The following is a 27,758-nucleotide window of genomic DNA, read 5'->3' as shown; positions in this document are numbered from 1 at the left end:
AGTTGTGATATTACTGAGCGGACCGCTACTGTTTTTAAAGAGTGTTTAGAGGCATACAGAGAAGCACTGGTCAGTGTGTACTGTGAAAAGTATGTGTCCCAGCTTGCACAATTCCGACTCTCTACTGTTGGATGTCTCAACTAATAAATGCGGGACAATAAATGTAATCACAAAGACAACAAACCATCGGATAGCAATATAATAAATGTTATTGGATCTTTCAAATCATTTTTATTTAATATTATACCATGTAAAGCCTGCCTTTCAACATTTGAATAAATTGCCCCTTATTAATGGGGGACTGCTGATACTCTCTGCTCTGACGTCAGTCTTTTTTTCTAGCCTATCCGCTTGTTAAGTCTGACGTCAAAAGTGACGTTTAGCCATTTCCGAGTCCAAATCAGAAATTCTCCGCACCGGAGTACCTGTGAACTACAGCGGTAGAATGACAGTTTAATCGTTTTTTAGACTCGGATCTATTCATACAACAAGGGACACAGCACTTTACCGTTTTCTCCATATTGTCAGGGTATTTGAGCCTCGGAAAAGCGCTATATAAATATAATTAATTATTATTATTATTTCGGCATCTCGAAGACAGCGCCTCAGCCAACGTTGGCACCGGAAATACGTCACGACTTAACAAGCGGATACATTGTCTATTAGCTAAATAATGGTTAATATAAGGTTTAGAGTGACCAATTATTTTTTCACAATAATAAAATAACAGAAATGCGTATGCTCATGAATACCCTGCCAAAACCTTAAGAAAATGTGTGTTGTATACGTCAGCTTACGAGGTGCATCCCTGCTCCAATTGGCTTGTAGGGGAAGGCTTCTGCCTTATAAATTGGGAGCTGTCTTTATGGCATTCAATCATTCGTTTGGCAATGAGCGACAGCATTTTTTGTAGCATTGGAATTTTTTAATACTGCCTTTTAAATTGCAGGTGATACCCTGGAAACTTCAACGGCAACTTGCCAGATAGAACATCGAAGGCACTTATTTCCTAATTCGTAGTCACGCGAAGAGTCTTATAACTAAAGGTTAAATCACATTGTTACTATGTTTGACCTGGTTAAGAGGGGCAGCGTGGAGATTACACGCGACACGGAGGAGTTCAGACGGGCGGCGGTGAGGAGAAAGCCGAGAGGACCGCAGGAGTGTGAACACCAATACGCAGGTGAGTGTGGAGATTGAACATTTTTGGCACCTTGTGAATATACACAAAGTCGCCTCTGTTGATAATAGCGCATCATGTAATCTCGAGTTAAGATGTTTAACAACAATTGGAGGATGACACTAGCATTTACCTTCTCTCTGGATATCTATCTAAACAGTGTTTTTACTTGAGGAAGGGCGATTACAATACCCAATCAATCATACTGTGGATGAAATCTAATTTAATGCACGGGTTAAGTGTTTGCACGACTCTTCCTGTTTTCTGCTGTATGCTTTTGTGTGTTTTGTTTAAATGGATCTACTATTAATAACATGGTACATACGTGTCAGTCAGCTACATATCTAGATCGTACAGACACACATCACACATTAAACTATTAGAGCAGATTTGAGTTTTTCTTAATTTCATGTGCATTTAAAGTCAATGTCACAGTAGGAGTTATATGTGAATCAGGAGCTAGTGACTTTTTGTTTTGGTTATGTTCATGGCAACAAGCTCATACACACACAAACTGCTTGTGAGATTACTGGACTGAAATCTAATTCCCCTGACTGGACTTTGCCTGAGTGTTGTTATCCCAGTGCTGCAGCCCTAACAATAAGTGTTTGTGTTGCCCTACGAAGGCATGGGCTGAGCAGAACTGACTGGCGCTGTGTATTGCAGTGAATTCCTACCCCATTTACTCCTATGGTACAGCATTGGTATTATTGATGGATTGATGGCAGCTGCTGGATTGAAAAAATCAGGTGTAGTGCTGAGGCACAAATGTGTACATTTCAAGCCTGCAAACTGCGACACTTTAAATGAATGTGCAATATGACAACCCTAGTCGTTTTATCTGTACAGTATAGTATAGTGGATAGTGTACATAGCCTTTATTTATGTAAACTAGCTCCTTTCCCTTCTTGTTTTTTTTAGTTTTTTTTTCTCTTTCCTAGCACCAGGGGAGCCACCCCTCCCAAATTTCGTTGTTTGGTACCTGTACTATAGCAATGACAATAAAGACCATTCATTCATTCATTGTCTTTAGTTTGTATAGGAAGTGAAGTGATAATGTGCTTGTGTTGATGTCATTACCCTATTCAGCCAGCAGGGGGCAGTGGGTGCTCCAGTCAGAATATGCAATGTGCAAAGTCACTGTTGAGACTTAATCCGCTTGTTAAGTCTGACGTCAAAAGTGACGTTTAGCCATTTCCGAGTCCAAACCAGAAATTCCCCGCACCAGAGTACCTGTGAACTACAGCGGTAGAATGACAAATCGTTTTTTAGACTCGGATCTATTCATACAACAAGGGACACGGCACTTTCCCGTTTTCCCCATATTGTCAGGGTATTTGAGCCTCGGAAAAGCGCTATATAAATATAATTTATTATTATTATTATTTCGGCATTTCGAAGACAGCGCCTCAGCCAACGTTGGACCCGGAAACACGTCACGACTTAACAAGCGGATTGCTATGGATATTTATTTCCCTATAATGAGATATGCCCAGTGATGAACATCCTTTGAAGGTGAATGGCTACTCTCTGACACAGGACAAGTTAATTTGGGAGGGAGCATCTTTTCACCTTAGTCCTGGGCACGTTGATATTGTGATGTGTAAGGCGATCAACTTCTCCAGAATTGATTTAATTGAGTCGTCACTTACAAGCGAGTTCGTTTAATCTCAACGAGACGTCCTTGATATAACTTCTTAAGATAAAATGATCCAATCAAATATTAGGCACCACTACTGAACTGTTCATTAAGAGAATATTTATTCAAGCACATCAGCAAGCAATAATAGTTCATTTCCATGGAAAAGTGGTCCCATCTAGTTTCACCTCCGCAGGCCAGTATCAGCTAGCCGTCAATAGGTTAACTGCAGAAGCTTCACCAAACAAGAACCCCCTTTCGCCTTGGTACATAGTACTTTATACATTTTATTTAACATTTGGGGCTGGGCTGTCCCTCCTCCTGCTATCTGGTAGTTTTTTAATTGTCAGCATAAAATCTGTTGCAGCTGTGACCATTTGATTTGTAGCAAGTGTTTTAGTTAGTTATGTGGCCTTCAACTCCTCTCTGTGTGAGTGTACTGTTATCTTCTTCTTCTGGGCTGTTCTCACGACTCTCTGTAGCGCATTTCTCTCCGCGGTTGTGCAGCTGGAGAACCAGTTGCAGATGCCGTAGGTGAGGATGCTCTCCACTGCGCCGCGGTAGAAGGTCACCAGTATCTCCTGCTTGCTGTGTTCCTTCCTGAGGACTCTCAGGATGTATAGCCGCTGTTGTGCCTTCTTGATGGTGGCTTTTGTGTTGTCCTTCCAGGTCAGGTCATCCTGCATGTGCACCCCCAGGAATCGGAGGGTTGAGACTCTCTCCACGCTCTCTCCGTCGATGAGCAGGGGCTGGATCTCGGACTTTTTCCTCCTGAAGTCTACGATGATTTCCTGGGTCTTTCAGAATCAGAATCAGAAGACTTTTATTGCCATGACATGTAAACATGTTAGGAATTTGGTTTGGTACCATGGAGCACGGTTTACAGCAGGACAGGTGCAAGACAGGACAAGACAGTGCAAACCAACATCAAAGTGCAAGAGTCATAATTAATATAAATATAAAGTGCAGAGATCAAGTGTTCAAGTGTTCATATCCAGACAGTGCAAAGCTCTCTGGGTGGGGGTGGAGGGAGGGTAGATAGATAGGGGTCAGGTCAGGGGGGGGGGGGGGGGGGGGGGCAGCGGCATTTAGGAGCCGGATGGCTGTGGGGAAAAAGCTGTTTGTATGTCGGACCTTCACAGTATTTATGGACCGCACCCTCCTGCCTGAGGGGAGCGGGGCGAAGAGACCGTGTCCTGGGTGTGCGGGGTCAGCCATGATCTTCCTGGCCCTCCCCAAAGCCCTACTTTTAAACAGGGCCTCAAGGGGGGGCAAAGGGCAGCCAATCACCCTCTCCGCCGAGCGTATCACCCGCTGCAGCTTGGCCTTGTCCTTGGCCGCTGCAGCGGGGAACCAGATGATGATGGCGGAGGTGACGATGGACTCAATGATGGCCGTGTAGAAGTTCACCAGCGTGGTCTTAGGAAGGTGGAATTTCCTGAGCTGCCTCAGGAAAAACAGTCTCTTCTGGGCCTTTTTTGTGAGGGCGTCGATGTGGGGCCCCCACTTCAAGTCCCGAGAGACTGTCACCCCAAGGAAGAGGCATGACTCCACTGTGGTGACTGGAGTGCCTCCCAGTATGATTGGAGAGGGAGGGGGTGGGTTCCTCCTGAAGTCCACTATCAGCTCCACTGTCTTAAGAGCATTTAGCTCTAGGTTGTTCCGGGTGCACCAGGAGACCACCAAGTCAATCTCGCTCCTGTAAGCAGATTCATCCCCCCTGGAGATGAGCCCTACCAGGGTGGTATCGTCCGCGAACTTGAGGAGCTTGACCGACTGGTGGCTGGAGGTACAGCAGTTGGTGTAGAGGGAAAACAGGAGGGGAGAACAGTCTTTGACTTGTTCAGCAGCAGGTTGTTAACCTTGCACAGCTTGCTCAGTTGCTCTACCTCATCCCTGTACGCCGCCTCGTCCCCCCCCCGAGATGCATCCCACCACGGTGGTGTCGTCTGCAAACTTTACGATGGAGTTGCTGGGGTGGACGGGGGTGAAGTCGTAGGTGTAGAGGTTGTAGAGGATGGGGCTTAGCACGCAGCCCTGGGGGGACCCAGTGCTGAGTCTGAGGGCTGTGGAGGTGTGGGGGCCCACCCGCACCCTCTGGGGGCGGTCGGTCAGGAAGTCCTTGATCCATGCACATATAGAGTGTGATAGACCCAGGTCTAGTAGTTTGGTCACTAGCCTGTCTGGAAGGATGGTGTTGAAGGCGGAGCTGAAGTCCACAAAGAGCAGTCTCGCGTAGCTGTTTCCCCTCTCCAGGTGGGATAGAGTGGCGTGGAGAGTCGTCGCGATGGCGTCCTCTGTGGACCTGTGGGCTCTGTAGGCGAACTGGTATGGATCCAGGTTGGGCGGGAGGCGAGTGAGTATGTGGGCCCGGACTAGTTTCTCGAAGCACTTCATGATGATTGGTGTGAGTGCCACCGGGCGGTAGTCGTTTAGGCAGCTCACCGTGCTGTTCTTCGGGACTGGGATGATAGTTGAGGTTTTCAGGCAGGGTGGGATGGTGGCCTGGGACAGGGACAACCCCGGCCAGCTGGTCGGCGCAGTCCCTCAGCACCCGTCCCAGGACGCCATCCGGCCCCGAGGCTTTCCTGGGGTCCACCGCCTTCAGCACGCGTCTCACTTCATGTTCTGTGAGGGTGAGGCTGCTGAGAGCTGAGAACAGCCCAGAAGATCACCGGCGCCCCCCTCCCCTCTCTGGAAGAGCTGTACAACACACGCTGTCTCAGGAAGGCCTCCAAGATCTCCAGGGACCCAACCCACCCTGGGTACGAACACTTTACCCGGCTGCCCTCGAAAAGGCGGTTCAGGACCATGGCCGCAAGGACAAACAGACTGAAGAACAGCTTCTACCCCAGGGCCGTCCAGGCCCTGAACACAGCAAAGACCTAGGTTCTGGGCCCTGGACAGTCTGGACGGATTGATGGCAGCTGCTGGACTGAAAAAATCAGGTGTAGTGCTGAGGCACAAATATGTACATTTCAAGCCTGCAAACTGCGACACTTTAAATAAATGTGCAATAACACTATGTGCAATATGACAACCCTAGTCGTCTATCTAGTATAGTGGATAGTGTACATAGCCTTTATTTATGTAAACCAGCTCCTTCCCTTCTTGTGTTTTTTTTAAAGTGTTTTTTTAAAGTTTTTTTTCTTTCCTAACACCAGGGGACCCACCCCTCCTAAATGTCGTTGTTTGGTACCTGTACTGTAGCAATGACAATAAAGACCATTCATTCATTCATTCATTCATTCATTCTGGCCTCCCGGCCGTTAGTCATGGTGATCCACCTGTGTGAGCACTGAGCAGCCTAGTCTTGCGCAACGTTAGACACACACACATTCTGTTAAGTATTAAGAAAACAGTAAGCTTTAAGAAATCAGTAAACATATGCACACAGTTATATTTTTAGGATGAACAGACATTTTTATACAGTTAATTCTACGTGCGTTCTAAAGCACTAATTGGCCAGTTATTTGATCTTCAAACCCATTCCCTCATGACTAGGTCAGTGTGTCATTTATCAGAATAGCTCGTGAAAACATAACTGTTGAAGTTACACAGTCCTATGACTTAGGATTCGATTAACAAGTTAAAATATAGTATAGAAGAATAGACTTATCATTAATCATTAGTTATGAAAGTATAAAATCAGTACAGAAAAATAGAATATCATAACAGCAGGTATAAAATGGTTGTTAGCACATAGGTAAAAATAAGTAATTTACAGGCGGTTTGAATCATAAAACGTTCTTTTAGTCAGGAGCTTTTCTTCATGTCGCTCAAAAACAGAAACTCTCTTTTGGCTTATTGCGAGACCTTCCTATTGTTCTAAACTGACCTCAGTCACATATTATTTAAATGAGCACATAGTACATGATTTATGACTTCTAGTTATGTTAATACAAATTCCCAACAGATGGCACCCAGTTCTCTTTCTCTCTTGAATGCATCTCTCTGAGTGGTCTGTTTACAAACTGAACTGTTTCATCACTTCTTTTCACTCAGGAAACACTTTCTGTGTGTGTGTGTGTGTGTGTGTGTGTGTGTGTGTGTGTTCTTATGCCGAGTCATCAAGCTTGTTGTCTGCACTCTTGCTTTAACCCCTCCAGAACTTCCTCTTTCCCTAAGAGCATTGGAAAACAGACTTTCCTCAGCACAGATATACGTATCACAGACTAATGTGGGACATGAAATGTGCTCACTGCAGCGATGTAAGGACAGGGGTTGGGGTCAAGCAGTGTCCCATAGTTAGAGCTGTGCTAGGGTTAGAGGCAGGGATGTAGTGGTGAAAAACCCCAGTGAACACCATGGATTGAATAGGCGGTTTAACCCTTATCCAGATAACATTTACCTAGCAGAAAAGGTTTTGAACCAATACGGAACGCTGTTTGTTCCGTATTTTCAATCCACCCGCATTGCGTGATTCCTCCAATATATCATACAGAGCTGCCAAGTCTTTTATTTTAGAAATTCCTTTAAATAAAGCTACCGGACACGAGTTTCGTGGCATCTTTCAGCACGCGCGTTAACTTGAGTCTGCAATCGAAGCGGGAGGCGCGCGCTGCTGGAAGAACCTGTGTTCACTCGAGCTGCACGTAAGTCTCAGAACTTAGCAAGCAGTGTTGCCAGATTGGGCTACTTTTGATCACACTGGACGGGTGGATTCGGCAGCTTTTAGACTGGTTGGGCTGGAAATGGTCAATTCCGTCTGGCAACCCTGGTAGCAAAATATGTGCATGTATTCATAGCTTTCATGTGACGTCACAGCATAGTGGAAACGCCCACCTGACGGGCAAAAGGCACTTTTTGCGGGCAAAACCCACGGGCAAAACCCACTTTTTGCGGGTTAATAACTTTGATTTCCCGTGGGTTAGGAAAATAATTCCAACGTGTCCGGATAGAGTAGAAGACAGGGAATCCAACACTATTTGAATGGAGTCGATCCTCCACTCCTATCACCGTGGACACAGCAAGGAGCGAATTCCCGGATATAAATATTCCCTCGCCTCGCTGACAGCGGGAGTTGGGAGTTTCGTCCAGCAGCCGGTGAACGCCCGGTTGATCGAGTTTCATATTAAAAGTATATCTTCTCGGGGTGTCAGCGCGGTGGTTAAGGGCTCAAAATGACCGTATACTGATGGTGAATTTAGCAATAATAGTCTTATGTTTGTACCACCTCCATAACCGGTGTTATTCACGGGAAAAGCCGGTCAAGGAGGCACCCTTTGCAGGTCAATAACTTTGATTCTCCGGGGGTTAGGAAAATAATTCCAACGTGTCCGGATAGAGTAGAAGACAGGGAATCCAACACTATTTGAATGGTGTCAATCCTCCACTCCTATCACCGTCGTGTATCTTGATAGTTCTTCATGAGTGAGGTGGTCTAAATAGTAGGCAGCCATGTTGAGCGATGTTGCTATGATACTTTTTGCCCGTCAGGTTGGTGGTTGCTAGGGAAGAAACCACGTGACTGAAAGCTATGAATACGTATCTGGTAGCCTGGTACTTTCTTACTTACTTTTAAGTTGTTTCATCCTCTGTTCTCTTTTTCGGGGTGATGGAGGAGAGATTGGCAGTGAAATATCCATGATGGGACTTTGCTCATCATTCTCCGTCCTCACACTCATGTTTTCCCCGCTCCATTAATCTTCTGTTATTCAACACGAGTGTGAAAACGGATTGTATCCTTTATCTCAAAGACACTATGGCATACCGTTTCTAAAATTCACTTAATATTCACTTAATTTGGGTGAGATGATAGGCCTACTTTGCAACTTTACAGTTTTGGTAACTGTTTTTTGTTTCTCTACTGTAACATAATATAACATTGTTGTTATTATTATTATTATATACAATGTACAATACAAATACAACAATTGGGGGTCCCTCAAAAAAAAGATCACCCGGGAAAAACCCTGGTATGTCCTGTATAACATGATAGCCATCTACGAGCAATGCACTGTATATAAGATGATGACCAAGGGTCTTTCTGCTGCTGACCAAGGGGCTGAGTCATGTTGATGGGGCCCAATTTTCTTTTAGACTTTGTAGGCTACTGTATTTGTTTATTAAGACTTACATAAATATGATCTATTGTCTGAATTTGTCTTGTTTTATCAAATGTTACAATTATTTTTATTTCTTGTGCTGGTTTATTATGAACAACATGTAAAATTGCAGGAAACTAGCACAAATAATTGTGTGGGAGAGAGGGGCCGCCGCTGCCAAATGTGCACAGTTTTGGGTCGCTCCACCGCCAAAAAATCTCACTCCAAACTTTTGGTGAAACTTGGCAGCCCTTAAGGCTTTATTGAAACGATGTTTAACTTGTGATTTACTAGCACTGGCGCCCCCACCCCGCCCTTGGGCCCGTGGTGGTCGTGGTCCTGAGGAGCGGGGCCCCTACTGCGAGGGGTGTCCCTTATTTCTCTGACTGAAAGGTGGCAACCCTAGGCCTCACAATGCCCTGAATAGCCGATAATTGTGTTGTTATTGGGACAATGTCCAGTTATCTAGACCCGATACCTCAGTTAATGTTTTATTATACGTTTTTTTGTCCACTGGGATCTCCCTTAATTGTTTTTATATCACCTTATCTGGACTTAATAGGGCTGTTTATTTGTGGTGTTACTGTCTAGTTCGCCTAGCCTAACCGTATCACCATGGGCCTGACTGATATTACAGTCTACAGCTAGCGAACTTCTTGGTCCCTAAATGGGCCTGCTTTCTTGGTTTATATTTTTCATACTTTTATACTTTTGGTTAACATTGTGTAATAATCGGATTGAAAGTAATCGATGCGATGCAACAGTGTTTAGTTATGCAACTTGGTTAGCGACAAACATTACTCAGGGCGCCGCCATTTTCTATGTATGCGGAGACCACAGCACCCCCTGTGCCCCGGTGGCGGGGGAAGGACTTGATTATTCCCATCATCTCCTATAAACGCCTCACAGGCAACAGGATTGTCTCTGAACACTGCCCTGCCGCACTAACTCTTTATTTTTGCAGCTTTATCGTCTACTTTTCCGATAGATAGAAGCAATGCGTCATAATATATTTCTGCACTGAACCTGTTTACATATATGTGTGGCGGCCTGGGAAAACCCTTCACATGGTGGCATTTTGACATTTACATTTTTTATATTTCCATAAATTAGAAGTTCTCAGCTATTCATAACTGGTTGAATGACTGAGATAGCCCTTTATTTTAAAAAGTTATGAGCATTTTAATGTATCATGTCAAAAAAAGTGAAAGGTGAGAAATGCTGCCCCCATGCTGCCCCCGACCCCTTTCTCCTCCGGGTCGGGGGAGGAGCCTATGCAGATCGGCCGGTCTCGTTTGTCTGCTTGTGATGCAGTGTTAGTCTGCTCGCCTCGTCGGTATGCGAGGGACAGATCCATTTGTGTGTCTTCTAGTTAAGATTTTATTACTTTATGCTTATATTGTGAGCATCAGTAAACTGGCAATAACACAGGTGGAAGTATCGTCTCTCCTTTCTCTCATGTGTGCGTGCGTTGCTTAACTGAGAATGAGACACGTTCAACGTGACGTTGTTTCGCTAGCAAACTACCCACCACAAAAACATAAAAATAAGTACTTTCTCTTTTGTTTTCTTAAAATGTTTATTCACCATAATGTAGTATGGAGTTCAAAGTACTAGAATACCACATAATATCAAAATCGCCGAAATAGGACATTTCCATCTATTTCTGCTCTTTGCCACAAACGAACGCCAGCGACATCCGACGGGTTTTCCCAGGCCACCACACATACAGTATGTATATACATATAATCTTATTTTCATTATTATTATAATTATTATTTTATAATTTTTTTTCTAAACCAAAAAGTATACTCTCCTGAAAGATGTATATTATATAATAACATTTCTCTATTTTTGTTATTACCATTATTTGTTATGGCTTGTCTGAGTTTATCAGAAGTTTTCTGCCCAAGCTATACTTTCAGACAGATATTTATGGAGTTTTCTTTTGTTTTTATTTCATTCATTTATTACTGTCTGCGTGTTCAAGGGTTACATAGTTCATCATGGGAACCGCGGCCGAAAGGGAGTCGTGAGTATGGAAAAAAAACAGGAAGCTTGATAAGGATTTTGGGATTAGTAACAGGGTGGGTTTTTGTGTTTATTTATGTTTTTGTATAACTTGCTTTGTTTTTGTTTTTATTTATTTGTTTTTCTCCCCCGCTAGTTATGCTAGCACCCCCTCCTCCCCCTTCCGCCCTCGGCATCGACACATCATCATCAGGTACACACCATTACAACAGTGGGTGAGTAATGTGTAGCGCTATAACACCTCAGAGTCAGGGCTGCAGGTTTGTCTCATGGAATGTAAGGGGAGTCAATGGAGTCACTAAAAGGGGTAAGGTGTTAGCACACCTACAACAGCTCAGAGGGGATGTTTATTTTCTCCAGGAAACCCATCTCACATCCTCGGAGGTCTCACTTATTAAAAGACCCTGGATGAGTTATGTATTTCATTCCAAATTCTCCGCTAGGGCAAGAGGGACGGCCATCATAATTGGCAAAAACGTGTAATTTGAACCCTCAAACTGTAGATCCTAATGGAAGATTTGTGGCCGTGTCAGGTAGATTTTTCGATATCCCAGTGATTTTAGTAAGCCTGTACGCCCCCGTCTGGGACGATGACAGATTTATCGCTCACCTTTTTTCTTCCCTCCCCGATATAGATAGCCATTATCCGATTTTGGGAGGCTTATCTCTTATCCGAGATCCCCATCTTGACAAGTCATCTAAGCCCTCCACTCTGTCTAAATCTGCCATGGCGCTGGGATCATTTACAGATAGGCTTGGCCTAACTGACCCCTGGAGGTCCTCCCACCCATCCACCAAAGCCTTTTCATTTTTTTCCCACGTACATCGCTCATACTCGAATTGATTTCTTTCTCGTCGACAATAGAATTTTACATTGGACTGACTCCAGTACGTACCACAGCATTGTGATCTCAGATCATGCCCCCACTTCAATCGACATACATTTCCCTAACCATAACCTCCCATCCAGACTGTGGAGACTCTCTCCTCTTTTATTAACCAATACACGTTTCAGAACGTTCTTTTCGGAAGAGATCACTAACTTTTTCCAGATAAATGCTACCCCCGGCATTACGAAAGGCACCCTGTGGGAGGTGTGCAAGGCCTATTTGAGGGGACAGGCTATTTCTCTTGCGTCACATATGAGGAAGGCAGATACAGCCAGCATGGTAGGGATTTCAGATGAACTCCAAAGGGTCGACACGCAGTACGCTATCTCCCCCACTCCTATACTTTATAGCCAACGCCTTAAGCTTCAGGCAGAGTTTGATCTTTTATCAACAGCTAAAATCGAAAGACAATTGCTGAAATCAAAACAACGTTATTTTGAAATGGGTGAGAAGGCTGGCAAACTCCTCGCCCATCAGGCCAGATCTGCAGCTCTCTCTAGAGTCTAGAGTGATCCCCAGGATAAAGTCACCAGAGGGGACTATTGTCTCTGACCCAAAAGCAGTGAACGAAGTCTTCCTAAACTTTTACTCTGACCTTTATTCCTCTGAATACTCACCTGAGGCCTGGAGAGACCATAACCCTCTGGAACTGATGATGTTTCCCAAGGTTAGCGCTAATGTGGCTAATGAACTAGGAATATCAATTTCGACTGCTGAGGTACAGGAGGCAATTAAACAGCTACAGAACGGCAAATCCCCAGGCCCGGACGGTTACATTGTAGAATTTTACAAGTCATATTCACATCTAATCTCCCCGCTCTTATATTAGCTAGTTTACAACGAATCCTTTGTTAATGGTCGACTGCCCCCAACTTTATCTGAAGCCACTATATGTCTCATATTGAAGAAAGACAAAGACCCTCTTGACTGTGGCAATTTTAGGCCTATCTCCCTCCTCAATGTGGACCAAAAGATCCTGGCTAAGGTCTTAGCTTCGTGACTACAACAAGCCCTACCAACCTTAATTTCATTGGACCAGACTGGTTTCATGGTTGGGAGGAATTCCTCTTTTAACACCAGGTGGCTGCTCAACATAATTAGCTCCCCCAGCCCAATCGTCCCTGAGGTAATAATATCCCTAGATGCTGAAAAAGCATTTGACAGGGTTGAATGGGAATACCTGTTCTATGTTATGGATAGGTTTGGCTTTAGCTCCGACTTCATTGCTTGGATTAGGCTGTAGTAAATTTCCCATGGCTTGTGTTCTCACCATCGGTGTGAGGTCGCCTCCCTTTGCTCTCCACCGTGGCACCAGACAGGGATGCCCCCTCTCCCCTCTCCTATTTGCTCTGGCCATCGAACCCTTGGCCATTTGGCTCCGGGGGGAGGAGAGAGTTGAAGGCATCACCAGGATGGGCACTACTCACAAGCTGTCATTATACGCGGATGACTTGCTATTATATGTTTCCAACCCTGTGTCATCCCTCCCAGTCGTCAAAGACATCTTAATACAATTCGGCAGATATTCCGGCTACAAGCTAAATTTCAATAAAAGCGAGCTCCTCCCCATCAACAAATCAGCTAAGAAATTACCCCGGTCCTCCTTCTCATTTAGAGTTGTCCTGGATGGTTTTAAATACATGGGAGTTTTCGTCACCACTTCATTTGACGACCTCTTTGCAAAAAACTTCCGTCCTCTCATTGATAAGGTTAAGCTCGACATGACTCGTGGTCCTCTCTCTTCCTGTCTCTGACGGGCAGAGTTAATCTGGTTAAAATGGTGATTCTCCCTAAACTTCTATACTTGTTCCAGCACATCCCGATCTTTATGAGTAAGTCCTTTTTCGTCAACTAGATCAGCTGATATCCTCGTTCTTATGGGCTAATAAACCCCCACGAATTAAGAAAGCTATCCTACAACTTCCCAAAAAATCCGGCGGTTTAGCCGTACCCAACTTCATTCAATATTACTGGGCGTGCAATATTGATAAACTTCGTCATTGGTTCAAAGACAGGGCCGAAACACCTCCCTCATGGGCCCAGATAGAACTACAGTCATCAAAGGTCTCCCTTCAGTCTCTCCTCACGGCACAACTTCCTCTTAAAATTCACGATATCTCCCAAAACCCAGTTGTCACCAACTCGACTAAGATCTGGCTACAATTCCGTAAATATTACGGAATGGATAAACCGTCCACCCTGGCCCCAATCTATGAAAATCACTTATTCCCACCCTCTTCTTTTGACCCCACCTTTCGTATTTGGCGTGACAAAGGCTTAGCTAGTGTCAAAGATCTCTCCAAGGACGGAATTTTTACAGACTTTTACGAATGCTCAACTGGCAAAAAATATATCCAGACACCAGCGACACTTGTAACAGATGCAAACAATCACCTGCTAACCACACCCACATGTTTTGGTCTTGTCCGAAATTGACAGACTTCTGGCGCCAGGTATTTGACACACTCGGGACAGTTTTTGGCAGGAACCTCGAACCTGAACCTCTCACAGCCCTATTTGGAATTGGTATCCCACCGCCTACAACACCCATTTTTTCGCTTACAAAGAGACGCGTCCTTGCCTTTACAACTCTGCTGGCAAGAATACTTATTCTATTTAAATGGAAGCACACCCTCCCCCCTCACATAATAGCTGACTCAAAGAGATCCTGAACCACATCAAACTAGAAAAAAATAGATTTTCACTTAGAAAGTCCAATACAACCTTCGACATGACTTGGAAGCCTTTCGCCGACCACCTGAGTAAGATCACCATTCAACCAGATGATGACTAGATGCCTCCCCCCCCTCCTCCTTATCCTTATTGTTCTATTATGATTTTAATTTTATGTTATGGTTCGTTTGGGGTTATGCTTTTGTTTTGTGTTAATTTAATTTCTTTTAGGGGTATTACGTATTATTTATTTTTATCAATGATGAACTGTGGGTGGGAAACATCTAGGGGCATACTAGGCTGTATAGGAGCTGATGGAGCCACGATGTGGCTCTCCGTTTTCTATGTCTTTGCTACCGTATAGATATATATATATGTATGTATATTTACTTATTTATTTTTTCATGTAATGCTGCCTACATGCCGCTATACATGCCTGATATGAACCAGCTCACCCGACCACCCCATAAGTAACGCGTAATGTCTAACGTGTATGTCTAAAAAATCAATAAAAAGAATTAAGAAGAAAAAATAAAAACCCCAGTGAACACCATGGATTGAATAGGCGGTTTAACCCTTATCCAGATAACATTTACCTAGCAGAAAAGGTTGGTGCACTACTCACAAAATATGTACGTGCGCGCACACACACACACACACACACACACGGCAGGTAGCCTAGAGGTTAGAGAGGCCGGCTAGCAATCGCAAGGTCACTGTTTCAATCCCCAGCTCAGGCTTCAATCCCCGGCCCTGTTTCAATCCCCGGCTCATGTGAGCTGGTGACTGGAGGGTTGTGCCCTTGAGCAAGGTATTTAACCCCTAATTGCTCCAGGGGTGCTGACTATGGCTGACCCTGTGCCAAGAGCAGAAAAAAAAGTGTACTTTTCAATGACAAACAGATTTAATCTAAACTAAAAAATCTTCTAACACACACAAAATAAAAGGGAGGGTAAAGTTTACTTGATTTGTTCCCCAACTACACCACTGGTTGGAGGTACAGGGTGGAGGAAAGGGAGAAGTGAAAAGGAGGAACCGTTCAATGACTGGGAGAAACCGCTCTTCTCTGGTTATACATAAATTCCCTCCCTCACATTCTCACACAGGTTCAAAGTTCTTTTACATTTCATCCAGGCAAACGTTGTCTTTCCCTTTCTCTTCCAGTGTTGAGCAGCTGTGTCTGTGGCTCTTACAGTTACTGTGGACCAGACGGCGACGGAGGGAGAATCCACAGAAATAGAGAAGAGCCCAAGAGGGAAAGCCCACCCAGGAAGTCTGCTCTCAAACCACCACAAGGTACAGGGCTTAGATTAGATTAGATTCAACTTTATTGTCATTGTAGAGTACAAGTACCAGACAACGAAATGCAGTTTAGCATCTAACCAGAAGTGCAAATACTGATATAAAAACATGACAATCATGTTCATGACAAGTGATGAGTACTGTATGGCAAGTACGGTAGTTTAGAGGTATATACCGTTATGAGCTATGTATGTATATACGGTAGAGGTGCAAAGACTATGCGCATGCTATCTTTCACATTCAACCTTTGAGTTGAGAAGGTGTCAGCCAATTGGATTCATATTATGGTTTTATTCAATAGGTTTATGAATAGATTGTAAATGACTTTCAGGTGCATGATATCATCTACTGGTGCCTATAAATTACTGACCTAAGACACTAGAGCTGAGTGGATGCTACACTCAACAGCCCAGCAGGTGGCAGTCAATCACCAATTCTTGATTAACACCCACTCTCACAGAAGTGAGGAAAGTTTACTACATGACAATCACAGTTCATTTAAGGGAGTGTGCCCTCTAGTGGTTATAATTATGTGGTATAGGGTCTGCGCATGGCTGCCAAACTGTGGGTTACGCTCTATTGTTGCTGCCAGATGCATGTAACTGTAGGGTTAATCCCTCACACAACGGCTACATCTCAAAAGTCTTTCCCTGATTCCTTGTGTCGTCTATCTTTGACTCCGTCGCAAAACACATTGGAGGAGGGAGTCCAGGGTTCCTCCGCTCAGACCTTCTTCAATGTGTTTTGAGAGGGAGCTGAGGACGTGAGGAATCAAGGAAACACTTTTGAGATCCTTCCTTCCGGGTTTCCAGTACCTCCTAAACCAGCCCACCTCCAGAGTCCAGTGAGGGGACAACCTACAGGGACCCCCAGTCCAGTGAGGGGACGACCTACAGGGACTGCCAGTCCAGTGAGGGGACGACCTACAGGGACTGCCAGTCCAGTGAGGGGGGGACCTACAGGGACCCCCAGTCCAGTGAGGGGGGGACCCCAGACTCATAGCCCTGAGATGGGAGGAATAGGGATGCGTAGTCCTGCCAAGGTGGGACCTGCGGGGGCCCAGACCCAAGTGAAAGGGGGGGCACTATCGGAGATTTGCAGCCCAGTGAAGGTGTCAACGATTGGGCTTAGCCAGGAGAGAAGCCCAGGAAGCAGGATGGAGATGGAGGGACAGGGGCTGATTACAGGAACATTCCGTGACCTTATCACTCACTTTGAGGAAAACAGGTTTGTTTTTTAACGTCTCTCTCCAACACGTCTTTTTACTACACAGTGAGAGATCTGCAGCTCACTCCTGCACACATACACACACACACACACACACACTCTTTCTACAGGGCTTTCATTGAAACTTTATTCAAATTATCACTGAGATACAAATAATCTCCTAAATCCTTTGCAAAGCGCTCTTTATCGTTTATCATGAATATGTATCCTATCATAATCCTCTCAATTACGTTTTTACCATTTTGCTTTTACCATTTAGCTTTAATCCAAAACGACTCCCTGGAGTAATTTAGGGCGAAGTGCCTTACTCAGGGGCACACTAGTGGTGGTGTTCCCCGGTGGGATTTGAGCTCATGACCTTCTGTCCACTGATTCACTGTCCACTAGGCCATCACTACCCCTCAAATCTTCTGCCATTCTTCTCCCTCAGCCCCTTGAAGCACCTCAGATTACCTGACAGCAGCCCCAAACAGACGACTTCATCTGGAGATGAGGAGGAGCAGGAACCCAGGGGTTTGGACCCTGGAACCACCTCTGTCACAGGACCGGATACCAATGGAGTCCGTTACATCACAGACTGGACTGTATCCCACCCGGAGAGGAAAGAGCCACCAGCCCCGGTGGTGAACGGGACCAGAGGAGATGGAGGAGGGGAGGTGGGCATGGGGAGTGAGGAGGAGGAGGTGAAGGAGCAGGAAACCGGGCAGCAGAAGCTCTATAAGATAGCCAACGAGCTGCTGAAGACAGAGAGGGCCTACGTCACACGCCTACACCTGCTGGACCAGGTCGGTATGGGCACCAGAGAGGCAGAGGGGCACCAAGATCAGTTATCTGATACGGTCAATCCTAATGCATGCGTGTCTGCATGACCCCATGCTGTGTGACTTGAGTTGCAATATTTCAAAACATGTTTCAACTCACTTCACTTGAATTTGAATGCTTAACATGGCATGTCTACATTTCAAGCATTACCCATAGGGTCTTGATCTCGCTGTGTGTGTGTGTGTGTGTGTGTGTGTGTGTGTGTAGGTGTTCTGTGTGCGTCTGACGGAGGAGGCAGGGAAGGGCTCGTTCCCTGTAGACGTGGTGAAGAGCATCTTCTCCAACGTCTCCTGCATCCACACCTTCCACAGCCAGTTCCTCCTTCCAGACCTGGAGAGACGCATGAACCAATGGTAGGTTGCCTGCAAAACATTCCCTAGGCCCTGTTGAACATGCACCGTTCCCTTTAACGAGGATTGCTGATGTAACATGAAGGAATGATGGCAGCAGCATCCAACCCAGTACAGTTCCTCTCTGAAACTCTGGGAGCATTTCAACCATGTGTTCTCACCTCCTGCCCCCTTCCCCGTCCCTCCCCCCCGCAGGTCAGAGACCCCGCAGCTGGGTGACGTGATGCAGCAGCACGCACCCTTCCTGAGGATGTACGCTGAGTACGTGAGGAACTTCGACAACGCGATGGAGCTGCTCAGACACTGGACTGAGAGGTCTGTCCCGTTCAGGAACGTCATACAGGACATACAGGTAGGGTCGGTTTAAATGCTGGACTAAGGTGTGCGTGTGTGTGTGCGGTGTGTGTGTGTGCGCGTGTGTGCGCGTGTGTGTGTGTGTGTGTGTGCGTGTGTTCGCGCGCCTGGTTTAAATGCTGTATTTTGTTTTTAAATGCATGGTGTGTTGTTGTCCGTCAGAGTCAGGAGATGTGTGGCAGCCTGACCCTGCAGCATCACATGTTGGAGCCGGTACAGAGAGTTCCTCGCTACGAGATGCTGCTCAGGGACTACCTACGGAGACTACCAGAGGATGACACGGACCGCGGCCATGCAGAGAGTGAGTGACTAAAGCCTGGTACACATATAACAGATTTTTTTCTCTGAGAGAGACCCCACACATGAAGATAAAAATGCATGGATTGAACAGCCTTGATCGTATTGTGTGTGGTGTGCGCCGATATTCCCAATACAGCACACCGCATACATAAAGATCTGTCGTTACGACAGTCTAGAGCAGGGGTCCCCAAACTACGGCCCGCGGGCCGAACACGGCCCACCCCCACACTTGGACCGGCCCTTTGAACAACGTCGCCCCCACACACTCTCAACAATGCCAGAAACATATTTTGAAAATTAAACTTTAAATATATGTTTTAATCATATCATATCTGTATTTGATATTAAAGGTTGGCTTTCAAATTAAAATTTCCCTTAGTTATAAACTATTTTCATTAATAACATTATTAGTTAGTTTCACCCGCCCACAGAATGCGGATCTATAGCAGGTGCACGCGAGCTAGAACGAAAATTCAGAGAGATGAAAAATGGCCAAACGGTTGGTAAAGAGAAAAGTTGATTCAGAATGCAGGGTTTTTAACCAACAGTGCACAAGTGATTATTATTGTTAAATGCAAAGAAGTTTGTCAATAAATGTATGAATGTGATCGCGGAGGAGGTGTGTCCCGCGGCACCAGATGAATTGAAACAATGGGGGATAGATAATGTAGATGCCCAGCTGCAGGAGAAAACAAAATAATTTGTTCATGATCTGTGTCAAGCAGGGTTTTTCCTGCATAGAGAATTATGAGGCGGCTGCCTCCGTCATATTTTAGCCGCCTTCAGCTCTCAACAAAACTCTGACGGTCGTATTTTCTACAAGCGTTTCTGTCATTTCTAACTGCAATAGCGGCACTGCGCCGACGTGGTGGCGGGGGCGCTGTTTCACAAATAAGTTAGCTTTCGTTTTTGCTAGCGAAATAGCTGATAGTTGATGTTGACTGCTCAAGGAGAATACATATTTGAAAGTACAGAATGCCTGAGAGCCTTATATTGCATTATATTACATTATATTTTGATCATCTGGTGGCTGAATATTGTGTTTTCCTTTACATAAATAATGACATTTCCACCATAAATTGATGCAGAAAGGTCACAAATTGGTGCATATCAATTCACCAGAATGGTAGAAATTAAGTGTTTGATGCTCGTTTAAGGACCCCCAGACAGCCCTGCTTCATGGGTCCCCCCGTGTATGATGAGGGTCCTCCCTCATGTATCAGACTGTAAAACTGATTATATTTCATTGACATATCACTATAGGTATAAATTCCATCCAAATTCAACTGTTTAGACTTTGTTTGCATCCACCAGTGCTCTCCTGCGCGCAATTGCTTTGCGCAACCGCCTCCATTTCACTCCGTTCCATATTATTTTATGTTAGAGACCGACCCAGGCCCCCCATCACAGAAAGGAAAAATGATGTGGCCCTCACAGAAAAAAGTTTGGGGACCCCTGGTCTAGAGTCTCGTTCCCCAAGCCAGAAATGTCGCGTGATCTAACGTAGTACCCTGACTGACCTGTACGAGGCAGCCATGTGCGACAGGGCAAATAAAGTGCCGAAGAACGAAAAGAAGTCAGCTCGCTTCTTGATTGGCTACATTCTATGCACGTCACAATCGACTCGGGAGCAGGGTTGCCAGATGGCATTGACACTTTCCAGCCTAAACACAGTCTAAAACCGCTAATTCCACCAAAAAAACTAGCCCATCTGGCAACCCTGCTCGGGAGTTGTCGGGAGTTGCCCACACACGTAAGGATTTTTGGTCGTAAATATTGAACACGTTTAATATTTACGATTTTCGGCCCCGACCATTTTCCGAGCAGATTGTCGGGAGAAATGGGCTCTTAACACACCTCGCACCACAGGATAATCTTGTAGGATAATCTTTAGAGCCATCCGATAATCGGGCGTTTGCTGTCCTTGGTCGGAAGGGGGAAAATCGGCCCAAAATCGTCCAGATTATCTTTGTGTGTACCAGGCTTTAGTCCTGATTCACACTACTACACAGCCGAGCTGAGCTGTATTGGGCTGTCCTGGGCCCAGTTCTTCAAATATTTTTAATCTGGATCAGAATGATCACGATTCTTTCTTTGCTCATCATTCTGATCCAGATTAAAAGTGTTGAACAACTGGGCCCTGGTTCCCCGTCCACCGTAGTGGCTGAAACAGTGCTGTAGAGGATAATGTGAATGGAACATATCTGAGCCCACACACGGTATGGTTCAGGTCGGCCCAGTTTGTTTTCTCTGCCCCTTTTTTTTGCTGCGTGTTCGAGACCTAACCAATGCCTGTTGCAATTGTTGTTCATGAAGCGGATGTTACACAGAGCCATACCATCATAATGGGGGAATGTCCATAAATTCCAGTAAAACACAGACTTTGCTTATCCCGTTCAAATGCACCACACAAAACACAGACGTCGGGGGGGAATTTCTAAATTACAGACGTCAGATAATACTAGTCCTGTGCGGGGGCTATAGTCTGTGTCTGGAAACCAGCCCATGAAGTTCTAGTAGTCCATTAACGACAGTTCTCATCACACTCTGTGTCTCCAGAATCCTTGCAGATCATCTCCATGGCAGCCATACACTCGAACAGTGCCATCCGCAAAGAGGTACGTACTGTATTGTAGGATAAAGCGTTACAATGTTAAACAACACTTGCTGCAACCTGTGCTGTTGTCGAATACCTAGTATTGATTTACACTACAGTTCATAAGTTTGGGGTCACCCAGACAATTTCGTGTTTTCCATGAAAAATGAATAGAAAATATGTGTGGTGGCCTGGGAAAACCCGTCGGATGTCGCTGGCGTTCGTTTGTGGCAAAGAGCAAAAATAGATGGAAATGTCCTATTTCGGCGATTTTGATATTATGTGGTATTCTAGTACTTTGAACTCCATACTACATTATGGTGAATAAACATTTTAAGAAAACAAAAGAGAAAGTACTTATACTTTACCGACGAGGCGAGCAGACTAACACCGCATCACAAGCAGACAAACGAGACCGGCCGATCTGCATAGGCTCCTCCCCCGACCCGGAGGAGAAAGGGGTCGGGGGCAGCATGGGGGCAGCATTTCTCACCTTTCACTTTTTTTGACATGATACATTAAAATGCTCATAACTTTTTAAAATAAAGGGCTATCTCAGTCATTCAACCAGTTATGAATAGCTGAGAACTTCTAATTTATGGAAATATAAAAAATGAAAATGTCAAAATGCCACCATGTGAAGGGTTTTCCCAGGCCACCACACATATAGTCTAGACATTGACATGGATAGAAATAATGATTTTTATTTGAAATAATAATTTTGTCCTTCAAACTTTGCTTTCGTCAAAGAATGCTCCAATTGCAGCAATTACAGCATTGCAGACCTTTGGCATCTAGCGGTTCATTTGTTGAGGTAATCTGAAGAAACTTCACCCCACGCTTCCTGAAGCACCTCCCACAAGTTGGATTGGCTTGATGGGCACTTCTTGTGTACCATACGGTCAAGCTGTTCCCACAACAGCTCAATGGGGTTGAGATCTGGTGACTCCGCTGGCCACTCCATTACAGACAGAATACCAGCTGCCTGCTTCTTCCCTAAATAGTTCTTGCATAATTTGGAGGTGTGCTTTGGGTCATTGTCCTGTTGTAGGAGGAAATTGGCTCCAATCATGTGCTGTCCACAGGGTATGGCATGGCGTTGCAAAATGTTGTGATAGCCTTCCTTATTCAAAATCCCTTTTACCATGTACAAATCTCCCACATTACCAGCACCAAAGCAGCCCCAGACCATCACATTACCTCCACCATGCTTGACAGATGGCGTCAGGCACTCTTCCAGCATCCTTTCACTTGTTCTGCGTCTCACAAATGTTCATCTGTGTGATCAAAACACCTCAAACTTCGATTTGTCTGTCCATAACATTTTTTTCCAATCTTCCTATGTCTGTGTTCTTTTGCCCATATTAATCTTTTCCTTTTATTGGCCAGTCTCAGTATGGGTTTTTCTTTGCCACTCTGCCTAGAAGGCCAGCATCCCGGAGTCGCCTCTTCACTGTAGACGTTGACACTGGCGTTTTACGAACCCACAAATGTGATGCTCCAGATACTCAACTAGCTCAAAGGAAGGCCATTTGTATAGCTTCTCTAACCAGCAAAACCGTTTTCAGCTATGCTTATGTAATTGCACAAGGGTTTTCAAGGTTTTTCTAATCATCCATTTTTTTACTTTCAAACACAATGTACCATTCGAACACTGGAGTGACGGTTGCTGGAAATGGGCCTCTACACACCTATGTAGATATTACATTAAAAACCAGATGTTTGCAGCTAGAATAGTCATTTTCCACATTAACAATGTATAGAGTGTATTTCTGATTAATTTAATATTATCTTCATTGAAAAAAACTGTGCTTTTCTTTTAAAAATAAGGACATTTCTAAGTGACCCCAAACTTTTGAACGCTAGTGTATATCTAATAGCCAAGTCTACTATCTTGTTATATTTGTTTGTTTATTACTGTTTTCTTGGCCCTTTAATGGCGACAGGTCGTGTGGGTTGGTGCTGACACTTCTTGTAGGTTACCACTCCACTTTTCTTACAGGAAAAAAATAAAGTTATTGTATTCTATAGGAGAACCTGAAGAAGCTGTTGGAGATCTATGAGATGCTGGGGGAGGATGAGGAGGTGGTCAACCCCTCTAATGAGTTCATCAAGGAGGGTCGGATCCTCAAACTGGCAGCCAGGAACACCTCGGCCATGGAGAGATACCTGTTCCTGGTCAGTCTATATACTTAACTGTAGTTCTTTATCCATATATTATAGATAGTCAACGCATTGACTAGGCCTGTAATAATCTGTGGTTTTGCTCTGCTTTCATCATCTCCAGTTCAACAACATGCTGCTGTGCTGCACTCCCCGCTTCAGCCTGGTGGGGCAGCGTTTCACGGTGCGCACACGTGTAGGCATGGACGGCATGACGGTGGTGAGCACGACCAATGAGGACCACCCCCACACCTTCCAGGTGTCCGGCAAGGAGAGGATCCTGGAGCTACAGGCCAGGTGTGTGTGATGCGGGGGGGTTGTGTAACTCAATTGTAAACAGGTTTATATATTGGGTTCTGATCAGATAAGAGAGTTGAAGTCAGCAAGGCATTTATATGTTATATTGTTCAAGAATCAATGGCTAATACATAATTAATTACTATGGCTAATACATCGTTAATTACAATGGCTAATACATCGATGTACTAATCCCACATTTTAACCGATTGGGAAATGTTTGTTGTTGTTATTATTTTCAGATCAGAACAAGACAAAGAAGACTGGATAAAGGTACCAATGTTTTATTATGATATACCGAAACCCATAGGACTATGCATTACTAAATCAATCCTACACACTTTCTGACAAACTGTACTTTGCATTCTCAGGTGTTCCAGGCGGCCATTGATGTTTTCCAGCAGAAGAATGAGACATTTAAGTCAGCCTCTAAAGAAGTAGAGCTGGAGGTATCGGTAAGTCTCTTTCCATTTCCATAAAGCAAAATGGTCTCCTCCACTCTGTGTAAATGTGTGTGTGTAGACAGAAGAGCTGGGCAGGCAAGCCCCTCGTTGGATCAGGGACAATGAGGTGACCACGTGTATGAGCTGCCAAGAACCCTTCAACCCCCTCATCCGGAGGAGACACCACTGTCGAGCCTGTGGCTATGTGAGTGAGGACAATAGAAAGAAAGGAACCGACACTCGTTTGTAGTGTTTATTTGAATGCAAACTTGGTCAACAGTGGTCAAATGAACGTGTTTCACATTTGCCTTCTTCAGCTATGTTCGGCTTCTTTTATTCTGCTTTTAATTTATAGAGTTGTATATGATGACGGATTATAATATAAAATATATTTTATTGCATGTTTTGTAAAGCAATGAGTTTACATTAATTTGTATGAATTTGTACTCTATAAATAAATCTGTCTGGCTTTGCCTACGTGAGGAGTATCCTAAATAATACGAAAATATTTTCAAGGTATTTGAATAAGCTTCAACAGCTGAACAGATGAGACTTCCCTCTGACTGAGCACAACAGTCCTGTGTGTAACTTGTTGCTCCTGTTCCTATCAGGTGGTCTGCTGGAGGTGTTCAGACCACAAGGCAGCTCTGGAGTACGACGCCAACAAGATGAACAAAGTATGCAAAGACTGTTTCTCCATCATCAATGGTCGGGACCAAGAGGAGGGAGCAGATGGCAAGAAGATGGGTATTCTAGAGGTAAAACGGAGTAACTGCTTAAAGTTATCAACACTAGAGGGCTGTGTTAGGCATTCAACTTTGTTAACTGGGAGCCTAGGTTAGCTTTCACAATGGTCCAGAAGATCTTACAGCTTCCTAGCTGCTAGCCATTTCACAGATCATTTACACTTCTCACTCAAATTGTAGCCTATTGGGGTGCCTAGTGGCGCAGCACACTAAGCCCATATCACGTAACCCCAATGTTCCTAGTTCGAATCCAACCGCTGACATATCTTGCATCTCATCCCTTCAGTTCAGTTTAATGGGGGACCACTTTTGTTTGTTAAGAGCCCTCTTCCCTTGTGTCCCCCCTCTAGATCGAGGCGGCCCAGTTCAGTGTGAGTGCGATGTGTGGCTTCCTGCAGTACGGTGAGAACCCCAGGACCTGCCAGAGATTGTGGGGTGTCATCCCCCAGACAGAACCACAGGTGCTCTACCTGTATGCTGCTCCTCTGGTACGCACTACGCACACGCACACACACGCACGCACGCACACACACACACACACACACACACACACACACATGCACCTGATGTCTGACACTGTTTGCCAAGTCTGTACTCTAGCTTGAAGTCCAGCAACTAATCCCACAATCCTCTCACCCGCCAACCTTACCCTACATTGAACCCTCCACCCCACCCTTCCCCAGGATATGAAGGCCCAGTCTAGTGTCTCCCTCCTGGGATACAGTGTGGAGGACGCCCCCCGGCAGCGGGACCTCCAGACCTGGCCAGGTTTCCGTCTCTACCAGTCCAAGTCTGTCCACACCTTCTCCTGTGAGAGTGAGGAGCTCAACCAGCGCTGGATCTCCGTGTTACAGGCTGCCCTCAACGAAGAGATGCCAGAAGACGCTGCCTAGCGATGGGAGTGTCACCAACGGCAACGGGGGTGTCATCAACGGAACAAAAGAAGGAGTGTGTGAGTGTGTGAGTGTGTGAGTGTGTGAGTGTGTGTGTGTGGCTGAGTGTGTGTGTGTGGCTGAGTGTGTGTGTGTGTGTGGCTGAGTCATCAGGCTTCTGGTCTGCACTCTTGCTTTAACCCCTCCAGAACTTCCTCTTTCCCTAAGAGTGTTGGAAAACATCCTCAGCACAGATACACAAACTAATATGTGGGATATGAAGTGTGTGTGGTCATAGTACCAACAATATTGTATTGTGTATATATCGGACATACTATATTTCTGTTATTCGTGTGTAACAATCAAGGTACAATTTGATTGAATCTGTGTACTGTATAGTTTGTGTTTGGAATGATTTGCCTTGTGAAAATTAAATGAAGCTGTTTTAACATTTTGACAATGTAGCCTGGATTCATGATTTTACCCCAACTGTCGTGGAAAACATTGGGAAATAGTTTTGCAGTCTTAAGCAGATATTTTTGTAGGCGAATGAGATGGATTTTTGTCCATTACTCTGACTGTCAGTCGTCCACCATCAGACTCACACGTGAACATGCTGATAGGAGACAAAATCGTTTGTTGACGTGTGGTTTGATTAGACTGGATAACGTGATAACTAATTGGTCAACATTACTTTTTGATTGGACCATGACAGAGGTACATGTCTACTATAAGGTGTGTGTGTGTGTGTGTGTGTGTGTGTGCGCGCACTGTATATATGTGACACGGATGGAAAGGTCTGGATGGAAAGGTCTGGACGATACCACCCTGGTAGGGCTTATCTCCAGGGGGGATGAATCTGCTTACAGGAGCGAGATTGACTTGGTGGTCTCCTGGTGCACCCGGAACAACCTAGAGCTGAATGCTCTTAAGACAGTGGAGCTGATAGTGGACTTCAGGAGGAACCCACCCCCTCCCTCCCCAATCATACTGGGAGGCACTCCAGTCACCACCGTGGAGTCATGCCGCTTCTTGGGGTGACAGTCTCTCGGGACTTGAAGTGGGGGCCCAACATCGACGCATTCACAAAAAAGGCCCAGAAGAGACTGTTTTTCCTGAGGCAGCTCAGGAAATTCCACCTTCCAAAGACCACGCTGGTGAACTTCTACACGGCCATCATTGAGTCCATCGTCACCTCCGCCATCATCATCTGGTTCCCCGCTGCAGCGGCCAAGGATAAGGCCAAGCTGCAGCGGGTGATACGCTCGGCGGAGAGGGTGATTAGCTGCCCTTTGCCCCCCCTTGAGGCCCTGTTTAAAAGTAGGGCTTTGGGGAGGGCCAGGAAGATCATGGCTGACCCCGGACACCCAGGACACGGTCTCTTCGCCCCGCTCCCCTCAGGCAGGAGGGTGCGGCCCCTAAAAACTGTGAAGGCCCGGCATACACACAGCTTTTTCCCCACAGCCATCCGGCTCCTTAATGCCGCTGGGCCCCCCCCCCCCCCCCGATCTGACCCCTATCTATCTACCCTCCCTCCACCCCCACCCAGAGAGCTTTGGACTGTCTGGACATGAACACTTGAACACTTGATCTCTGCACTTTATATTTATATTAATTATGGCTCTTGCACTTTGATGTTGGTTTGCACTGTCTTGTCCTGTCTTGCACCTGTCCTGCTGTAAACCGTGCTCCATTGTCCCAAACCAAATTCCTAACATGTTTACATGTCATGGCAATAAAGTCTTCTGATTCTGATTCTGATTCTGATTCTGAATTGCGCCAATGACCAAAAAGCTTTTTTTTTTTTTTTTTTTTCTTTTGCATAT

The 27,758-nt window shown here is 45.2% G+C and overlaps 1 protein-coding gene across 1 annotated transcript; it reads left to right on the top strand.

Moving 5' to 3' along the window:
- Positions 1 to 1,065: 1,065 nt before the first annotated feature.
- LOC308164155 (FYVE, RhoGEF and PH domain-containing protein 4-like) lies at positions 1,066 to 25,953 on the top strand (the record flags this gene model as incomplete). The annotated part of the gene is made up of 18 exons (XM_080538300.1): positions 1,066 to 1,183; positions 15,656 to 15,756; positions 16,304 to 16,326; positions 16,590 to 16,738; positions 17,377 to 17,573; positions 17,685 to 17,774; positions 18,019 to 18,164; positions 18,357 to 18,513; positions 18,678 to 18,816; positions 21,375 to 21,433; positions 23,443 to 23,589; positions 23,699 to 23,871; positions 24,114 to 24,144; positions 24,243 to 24,320; positions 24,394 to 24,519; positions 24,926 to 25,072; positions 25,411 to 25,548; positions 25,744 to 25,953. 18 exons carry the CDS (start codon positions 1,066 to 1,068, stop codon positions 25,951 to 25,953), a joined length of 2,229 nt encoding a protein of 742 aa, XP_080394426.1.
- Positions 25,954 to 27,758: the final 1,805 nt, after the last annotated feature.

The sequence above is a fragment of the Nansenia antarctica genome, assembly GCF_963989245.1.
Source record: "Nansenia antarctica genome assembly, chromosome: 8".
NCBI classification, from domain to species: domain Eukaryota; kingdom Metazoa; phylum Chordata; class Actinopteri; order Argentiniformes; family Microstomatidae; genus Nansenia; species Nansenia antarctica.
Note: the sequence above shows the minus strand (reverse complement) of the source record. Positions and strands in the feature narration are given on the sequence as shown.